The sequence below is a fragment of the Gekko japonicus genome, unplaced genomic scaffold (assembly GCF_001447785.1).
Source record: "Gekko japonicus isolate JY-2015 unplaced genomic scaffold, Gekko_japonicus_V1.1 scaffold6565, whole genome shotgun sequence".
NCBI classification, from domain to species: Eukaryota; Metazoa; Chordata; class Lepidosauria; order Squamata; family Gekkonidae; genus Gekko; species Gekko japonicus.
In genome coordinates, this window is record NW_015169364.1 from 1 (window position 1) to 9,535 (window position 9,535).

The window sequence follows — 9,535 nt, forward strand, 5'->3', positions numbered from 1 at the left end:
CAGTGCCATCCGTCGAGACAGGCATAAAGGTGTCAGGACCCCATATTGAAGTCCCGTGCATGGAAGTGGAGGTCGGTGAGAAGGGCAAAATGAAAATTCCAGATGTCAAGATGCCAAGTGTCAAGATGCCCCAAATAAAGGGGCCCCAGGTTGCCATCACTCCATCAAAGTTCGAGGGAGATGCGTCCCTTCCCAAAGTTGAAGCTGAAATGCCAGAAGGAGAAGTCTCTGCAAAGGTGCCCAAAGCTGAAGGCAGCATTGAGGGAGGTGGGATGAAGATGCACATGCCAAAATTCAAGATGCCCAGCATGGGCTTCTCCAAACCAGACGTCAAGGGCCCCAAAGTCGACGTGGACCTCAGCGTACCCAAGCCGGACGTCACCCTTCCATCCGCTGACCTCAGCATCTCCAAACCTGAATTGAAAACGGGAGAGCTTGCAGCCGACATCAGCGTCTCAGCACCTGAGGTGAAGATCCCTGCAGGCCAGGCCTCCTTGGAACTCAAGGCCCCAGACTTCCAACTGGAGGCACCATCAGCTGAGATATCTGTGGAGGCCGGCGAGGCCAAGCTGGAGGGCGTGGACAGAAAATTCAAAATGCCTAAATTCCAGATGCCAAAGTTTGGCATGTCCCTTCCCAAAGGGAAAGCCGCTGTCGAGGGGGATATCACCGTGCCTGCCATAGAGGCAGAGATCCCCAAAGCAGAACTCAAAGGTGAAGTGACGGTGCCATCCGTCGAGACGGGCATAAAGATAAGAGGACCTCACATTGAAGGCCCGAGTGTGGAAGTGGAGGTTGGTGAGAAGGGCAAAATGAAAATGCCTGATGTCAAGATGCCGAGTGTGAAGATGCCCAAAATAAAGGGGCCCCAGGTAGAAGTCACTCTATCGAAGGTCGAGGGAGATGTATCCCTTCCCAAAGTTGAAGCCGAACTGCCAGAAGGAGAAGTCTCTGTCAAGGTGCCCGAAGCAGAAGGCAGAATTGAGGGAGGCAGGATGAAGATGCACATGCCAAAATTCAAGATGCCCAGCATGGGCTTCTCCAAACCAGAAGTCAAAGGCCCCAAAGTCGACATGGACCTCAGCACACCCAAGGCTGACGTCACCCTTCCATCCGCTGACCTCAGCATCTCCAAACCTGAATTGAAAACGGGAGACCTTGCGGCCGACATCAGTGTCTCAGCAACTGAGGTGAAGATCCCAACAGGCCAGGCCTCCTTGGAACTCAAAGCCCCAGACTTCCAACTGGAGGCACCATCAGCTGAGATATCTGTGGAGGCTGGCGAGGTCAAGCTTGAGGGCATGGATGGGAAGTTCAAAATGTCTAAGTTCCAGATGCCAAAGTTTGGCATTTCCCTTCCCAAAGGGAAAGCTGCTGTTGAGGGAGACATTAGTAGTGTACCTTCCTTGGAGGGTGATGTTCCAAAAGCAGATCTGAAAGGCAAAGTGATTTTGCCATCTGTTGAGACTGGCATAGATGTGTCAGGAACCCAGCTTGAGGCCCCAAGCATTGAAGTGGAGGTCGGTGAGAAGGCACCAGAAATAACCGCGGAAACTCTTCTTGGTGATATTGAGTACAGTGCTGCAGAGGTAACTGTCGATGGCTCAAAGGGGAGGATGAAGATGCCAAGATTTCATATGCCGAAGTTTGGATTATCTCGTACTAAAGATAAAACCATAGAAGGCAAAGTCAGTTCATCCAAGGCTGATATTGACATACCTGGCCTAGACACTGATGTGGAAATCTTGGATATTCGAACAATTGAAGCTCCTGAGATGGAGTCAGATGTTTCAAACCTTAAAATGCAGACCTCACCAGAAAGAGTGCTCCAGCGACCGAAAACTGATATTCAGATATCAGGTACAGCCATTGGCCTTCCATCTGTAGATGTTTCAGTTCCCATGACAGAAGTTAACATCCAGGGTACAGACTTAGATATCAAAGGCTTAAAAATGGAAGCCGGTGAAAAGGACACAGCAGAAAAAGAAAGCAAATTCAAGATGCCAAAGTTCAAACTACCATCATTTAACTGGTCTCCAAAAAAGGAAGGAAGCGTTTCCGGTCATGTTGATGCCAACTGGGATGACCCCTCACTAACAATTTCGACAAGTGAGAGAGAACCTGAATTAACCCTTACCGTAGAAGAAATCGAGGACGAGGTGGTTGAAGTGGACAGTCACTTTTCTATTGATAAAGACAGTGAAAGAAGTAAAATCAGACGGCCACAGTTCAGCATGCCAAAATTATCCCTTCCAAAAATGAAGGGCCATAAGGCTGAAATGTCTGTGTCACAGCTGGAAACGGACATTAGAGTGTTTGAGCAAGGAGATCAAGGAGACCGGCCACTGCAGGTCCCAGAGAAAGAAGTCAGTGGAGGGGATGCTAAAAAAAGCATTAAAATGCCCAAAGTTAAACTCCCAAGCCTTGAGCTTTCCAAAGCAGAAATCAAAGCTCCAAAGGTTGATATGGAGGTCAGCGACCCTAAAAGTGATGCCCAGCTCCCTACGTCTGATGTCAGTCTTTCAAAACCAGAAGTAAAACTGGGGGATATTTGCGCTGATGTTAGTATAGCAGCTCCTGAAATTAAGGGTTCCAGGGCAGAGGAACTGAAAAGTCCAGAAGTAAAAATGGAAGGACAGTCCGCTGAAACGTCTGTAGATGGGGCCGAGATTAAAACTGAAGGTGTGGAAGGAAAGATGAAAAGGCCCAGATTCCACATGCCCAAGTTTGGAATCTCATTTTCTAAAGGAAAAGTTCCTGACACTGAGGTTGCTTTACCATCGATGGAGGCAGAGGTTCCCCAGCTGAAAACAACAACAGATATTGCTGACATTGCAGTGGAAGCACCAACACTCGAAGCTAATTACGCTGTAGCTGGTGAAGAAACAATTGTGGTGGATGACAGAATAAGAATTCCTCCGATTCCTAAAGGTGTCACGAAGGCCCCCACGCTGGACGTAGAGCTCCCATCAGTCGGGCTTCCGATGCCTCCGTCAGAAAAAGACGTTCAAAGTTTAGAAGCCCAACCAGAAGGAGATTTAAAGACTGGAGTTTTAGATACAGAAGAGAAAGAAGGACACTTCAAAATGCCAAAATTCAGGTTGCCATCATTTAGTTGGTCCCCTAAAAAAGAAGCAAGCCTTAAAACAGACATAAAAGAACCTGAGGAAGAACCTCAAACAGCATGGCCCGAGGATACAGATTCACAACTAACAGTAGTTCTGTCAGAAGATCAAGGGGTCCAGATGGAACTTGATGCGGAGATGTCGTCCAAGAAGGGCCAGATGAAAAGGCCTCATTTTGCCATGCCCAAACTCTCTCTCTCTAAACCAAAGTTACCTAAATCACAGGTCAGTCTGTCGAAAGGGGAGAAAGATCTAACTGAGGAAAGAGAAGGAGAGGTGGTACAAATACCAGATATAGAAAGCAGTTTTACCACCAGAGAAGAAGAAGGAACAGAGATAAGCATTAAAATGCCAAAGGGAATATCAAAACCAGAAATCAAGACTCCCAAAATAGATCTAGATGCCAAAGTACCTACAGCCGATATTAAAGCTCCTATGACTGGCCATTCACCTGAGCTGAAGAGTTTGGAGAGAGGATTTGAAGGAACATCAGGTGAAACTGATATGGATGGTGCAGGTAGAAAAAGTGAGGGCTTAGAAATTAGACTGCCGAAACTCCAGATGCCAAAGTTTGGAATCTCAGTTCTTGAAGGGGATGTGCCCAAGAGTGAGATTGTCATACCAGCTGTGCAAGGTGAAGTTTCCAAAGTACAAACAACAGAGGGACTTGATGGAGAAGCTCCGGTCCTAGACGTTCAAGCTGATACTGCTGGTGTTGAAATGAAGGGTTCCTCTGTGAAAATTGAAGTCCCACGAATGGCCACAGCTGAAACCAAGGTATCAGACACTTCTGCATACAGCCTTAGTGAGAAGGATATAGCTGTACAAGGAGAACATGAAATTCAGACAGAGGCATCTCAGGGCTGGTTTAAAATGCCGAAGTTCAGAATGCCTTCGTTCGGCCGGTCATCTTTAAAGGGGAAAAAGGGTGATGCTGAGGATGAAGGTAGCCCTGGGAAGGTTCTCACTGCTGACATGCAAGTTGAAATAAAGACACCCGAAACTGTGGCACAGTCTCTTCATGTGGACACTGAGTCTTCTGTGAAGGACAGTTTAGAAGGCAAGATCACATTTCCTCAAGGGCCAATTCCAGAAGGTGACGTTTCAATACAGAAAGAAGGGGGCTCTGGTTTTGGCCTGTCAGCAGGCAAAGGCAGACTCCTGCAACCTTCCGGGGAAATGGATATTAAATTAAGTTTGGAGGGGAGCAAAACATATGCTGAGGCAGTTAAACATGGGGCTGAAGAAGAGCTACAGAAACCTCCATTCCCCGTCCCTAGAGACGAGCTCTGTAGTTCAGAAGTCAGCATACCTAAAGTAGAGGCAACGCTTCCTAAATCCGATACGGCACTTCGACATAAAGCCAAGCCTGACGACGCGCCATCTTTGGAGGTTTCCATCGAAACAAAGAGGCTAGACGTGGGAACTGATGAGGCAGCATCCGCTGAAATCACTGTGGATGGAACAGAAAGGAGAATTGACATTTCTGGTCCAAAAGAAGAAGTTGTGGTGCAAAGCCGAGGTGCAGAAGCAAAAACTGGGAAGATGGCAAGCCAAACAAAATCACCGAAAAAGGACATTCAAGGAAAAGAAAGCATGTTCAAAATGCCAAAGTTCACTGTGCCTTCATTTGGATGGTCTACCCCAAAGAGCTCTGTCCACATCGCTGAAGATATACCTAACCTGGAAGAACCAGAGGCTGCCCTGCCAGAAATTAAAATGGATGCTTCGATCACTGATGAAGACTTTGAAATAATAGAGTTGCCAGTTGAAGGTTTTGAGAAGGACGCTTCCGCAGAAGTTGAGGTGAAAGCAGAAGAAAGAGACAGTTCAAGTAAAACAAAAGCATCTAAATTCAGGATGCCAAAGTTTGGCAGTCTACGTTCCAAATCACGGGGCTCAGAAATCCACGCTGATCCACCAAAAGTGGAAGGTGAGGTGTCGCTAGCTAAAACGGAAGGGGAGGCATCAGAAATCCAGATTCAAAAGGGAGAAGGGTCTGTTGACCTAAAAGGTACAAAGCTAGATACTGAGGACAAGGAATTTGAGGATTCAGAGCTAAATTTCCATATTCCAAAATTAAGAATGCCCAAATTCACACACAGCACGCCCATAGCTGAAGGACAAGTTTTGACTTCAGAAGGAACAACAGATGGGAAATGTGCAGATACTGATGTTGCACCTCAGCTGGAATTCAGGACTAAAGTCCTCGAAGAGAAAGCAGACCAGACAGGTTATGATATCCAGAAATCAAAAGTCAGGATTACAACATTGTCTGAACCTGCTATTCAGAGAACAAAGGTGGAGAGCAAAATGCCATCTAAAGAGTCTATGTTTGCAGAGACTGCAGTATGGATACAGAGGCCAATGGAGTTTAGCGGTGGTTTTCCTAAAGAGCAGATAGATACCATGAGTAGTACTATCCATAAGTCAGTAGCTAAAATTACAACAGTGACTGAACCAGACATTCAGACAACGCAATTTGAGATTAAACTCCCATCTGCAGATTCCTGCACTCCAGAAGCATCATTGCATGCTCAAGGACCTCGTGGTGAGATCAAAGAAACAAAGATAGAAGGTACATCAGTGCTTGGTTATGGCGACAGTCGAAGTCAGGAGACATTCTCCACACAGATAGTCAGAGAATCTGAGATTCCTCCATCGGAGATCAAAACTGCATCCTATGGTTTTTCTCTGCTTAAACTGAAGATGCAGGAACCACATTTGAGCGTCGGTGTACCAGTCAAATGTTCTTCTCCAGAAGATGTGAACAAAACATTTGAGAGTAAAGATCTCCAGCCTAAGCTGTCAGATGAAAGTTCAGGAATAGTAATGCAGAAGACTCTCTCTCTTGGATTTAAAGTATCTGACAAGGGCCCAGGTATAGCTGGTGATTTCACCGAAGGATCGTCTTCCGCCACAACTCTGACAAAACTGAAACCTTTCGCTGTTGAAGTACAATCTTCTAGTAAATTTGCAGACAGTTCTTCTGACAAGCCATCGAAAGAGATATCCATTTCTGCTGTATCCCGCGATAAGGAAGAAATGAAACCTTCTGAATCCGGAGAAGAGTCCACAGATCAAAAAGAAAAATCTGACAGTGGGAGTTCTTCAGGCAGGTTTAAATTCTGGTTTCCAAGTATCGGATTTTCTTCCTCTGTCGATGACACAACCACAGATTCCAGAGCCGAAGACCAAACGTCATTTCTAGAAGATGTGCAACCCAAAGATCCATCTGCAACAGACAGTGACTCTTCTACGCAAACTGGGTGGTTCCGATTTCCCAAGTTAGCTTTTTCATCTCCGACCAAAAAAATCAAGGAAGCTGACAAAGAAGAAGAAGAGGTCGATCCAAAAGGGAGGAAACCTCAGGGTGAAGAAAGTCCAACAGAAAAAGCGGAAATGTTTTTTGATGCCCAAGAAAGTTTACCACCAAAAGAGAAAGTTGCAGAGACAGAAGAGATCTCAGGGACTGCACCTTTGGCAGCCATTGTTTCATCTTCAGCAAGAACCGAACTGATATTACTAGAGAAAGAGAAAGCTACTTCTCAAAGCATTCCTGAAGAGCCATCGAAATGAGTGGGCTGCTCCTCAGCATTCGGTCATACACGGGAAAATAATGATGATGGAAAAGCCTTTAAAAACAACCAAAAAATATTGTCTTCTTTCCAAAAAGAAAGGAATATTGTCTAAATACTTAAAGATGATCAAAGAAATGTATTATGCTACAGTAGCGTTTTCAAGATCATGACATTTATTTCATGGGATACGTATGTAAACAAGCCAACCCAAACTACTGATAAAAGGTGTTTGTCGTTCTAATGAACCCAACAGATATCTTTCCTGCTAATGTGCTCAAAAATGTTCTTTCTTCAAGTCAGTTTAGTGGAGCAATGACAGGGCAAGACTGTAAACATGAGCATTTGAGAAACACAGCAATGATTTTGTTCTAGATTATTTGCGGGAAGTAGTAGGAAGCTAATGCTGGGAGGATTTTAAAAAAATATTTCTTTTTTAGATTTTATTTTTTTAACTGTATTTCTGCTGCTATCTTATGAAAAATATATATTTTTTCATTATCTTAGAGAGCAATAGGTTCATCCCGGGATCCTTTTAAAACAACAACAACAACCAAACATAAACTAATAATGTAGATATTACAATGCTTATTCTTCTTTTCCAGTTTGGAAGTTTGGTAATATTTCGCCTCTTCTTTTAAAAAGCTCAGCATCTATATCAGGGAAATATATATATATATATACACACACACACACACAGATTTTCAGCATTATCAGTTGTCTGCAGTTCAGTTAAACAGAAGTATTAAGTAAGCAGCAAAGCAATTTATATCCCAGTCCTAAACATTTGCACCAACAGACCCACGTATGATTTCCCGCAATAGTTGTATTGTAATGCCATTCTTGTTGGTAGTGTGCTGGCATAACTGTGAATATAACCCAGCCAGAGCACTTCAATGTCAACAAACGATAGCTGATGTCTGCTTCAGAAATTACTTTTTATCATCAACAACTTTAACCACCCATATTTTGAGAGCTTGTGTCAGTGTGACTTTTAGAGAACTTTAGGTGTGCCAGTTCATATCAGGATCTTCTGCATCAGGGACCCTGGTAGCCATTTGAAAACTCTTCCCTGTGGTCATGCCTGGCTGTTCCACACTGTGGTACATTGTGCTTGTGCATCTACTGTATTGTGTAGGAACCTGGCTGTTGTCATGCTATTGCAGATGTCGTTTCACAGCTTTGCAGAGGAGCATTGAGCAGTGGAATCCTGGACATGGCAAGTAAATTCACATAGCCAGCTGGCCACTGACTGGAAGCTGACGCAAAAAGGTTTTCCTTTTGGCTAGTGTACCACCCGGTGTTTTCTGAATACAGGATGAATTACAGATCGATGACAAATAACCTCAACCACAGTGCGCATCTAACAACTTAAGGTGTTCGTTTACGTTGTCTTTCCGTGCAGTGACATTGTTACCCCTTCCTAGCTTCCCCAGATTCTAATCAGGTGCAGAAAAGTGGTAAGATTCTTCTAGCTGCTCGACGGAACAGTAAAGACGTTTAGCTTAGAACATTGCCTCATTGTTGGGATATCTCATGCTGTTTGATTTGGCGTCGCCTTACGCTGTGCAATCCCACCTTGAGTCTCAGAGAGAAAGGTGGGCTATAAATAAATCAAGTAAGTGAATAAATGAATAAATACGAGCAGGCATGCCGAAGCAGTCAAAGGCCCATCTAGTCCCAGCACTGCATTTCATACAGTGGACAAGAAGAGGCCCCCTGGAAGCAAGGTGTAGAGACTGCCTCCCCCAATTATTGCCCCAAAGCACTGATATTCAGAGGGTTATTCCTGTGAAAAGTACTGAGACTTACTAGCGATTTCAGCTCTCTTACTTTTATTAGTTCGGAACACGACAACTAGACCCGGCTCGCAGCCCGGTTTATATGTGCAAGAATCCCACACCCAAAACACACCCACACACAAGTGATTGGTCATTCTAGTGGCCGAGAGTTCCATGGGCTCTCGGCCGGGAACCTAGCCCTCCTATAGGTGCGGGATAGGATCCGCTTGGCCCATTGTTCCTGAGAGCGAAGCTCGGCCGCTTCACCGGACCGTGTGGCGACCTAGCCGTGCACGCGGTCGGAGATGGATACCTTACATCCTGTGAACATAAAAAGCCCTTTTTGGGTCATTGTGGTTAATAGCCACAGATGGACCCTTGGCCCATTGTTCCTGAGAGCGAAGTTCGCCCGCTTCACCGGACCGCGTGGCGACCTAGCCGTGAACGCGGTCGGAGATAGATACATTACATCCTGTGAACATAAGCCCTTTTTTGGTCATTGTGGTTAATAGCCACAGATGGACCTTATCCTCCATGAATCTGCTATATCCTCTTCTCAAGACGTTTGAGCTAATGGTCATCATTCCTGTGGCAGTGAATCCCACTGGTTAATTCCTCTTTGAGCAAACAAGTGCTTCCTTTTCTCTGTCTGTGGCCTATCAGGTTCATTGGGTGCTCATAAGTTCTTAGTATTAGGAAAGAAAGTGCTTTCTGTCCACTTTCTCTACCTATGCATAATTTGGGAATCTTCCCTCACACCACTACCACTCCTTTTAGTCATCTCTTCGCCAAATTAAAAACTAGCCTTTTCTTGTAAGGAAGGTATTCCAACCCCTTAATCATTTTGGTTGCCCTTTTCTGCATCTTTTTTCAGCTGTACAGTACCCTTTTTGAGATGCAGTGACCAATACTGTCCAGCAACATTCTAAATGTGACTACACCATTTTTACAAGGGTGGTACAATACTGGCTGTTTTCTTTCTTTCTTTCTTTCTTTCTTTCTTTCTTTCTTTCTTTCTTTCTTTCTTTCTTTCTTTCTTTCTTTCTTTCGT

General features: G+C 44.8%; 1 protein-coding gene across 1 annotated transcript; it reads left to right on the forward strand.

Annotated features, from left to right (window-relative positions):
* The first annotated feature begins 59 nt into the window (after nucleotides 1-59).
* Nucleotides 60-8,641, forward strand: LOC107115049 (protein AHNAK2-like). The gene has a single exon (XM_015416653.1). It carries the CDS (start codon nucleotides 60-62, stop codon nucleotides 6,702-6,704), a length of 6,645 nt encoding a protein of 2,214 aa, XP_015272139.1. The 3' UTR covers nucleotides 6,705-8,641.
* Nucleotides 8,642-9,535: the final 894 nt, after the last annotated feature.

What these genes read in the sequence shown, in the direction of transcription:
- LOC107115049 (XM_015416653.1), top strand. Translation starts at nt 60, where the DNA reads ATGGAAGTGGAGGTCGGTGAGAAGGGCAAAATGAAAATTCCAGATGTC.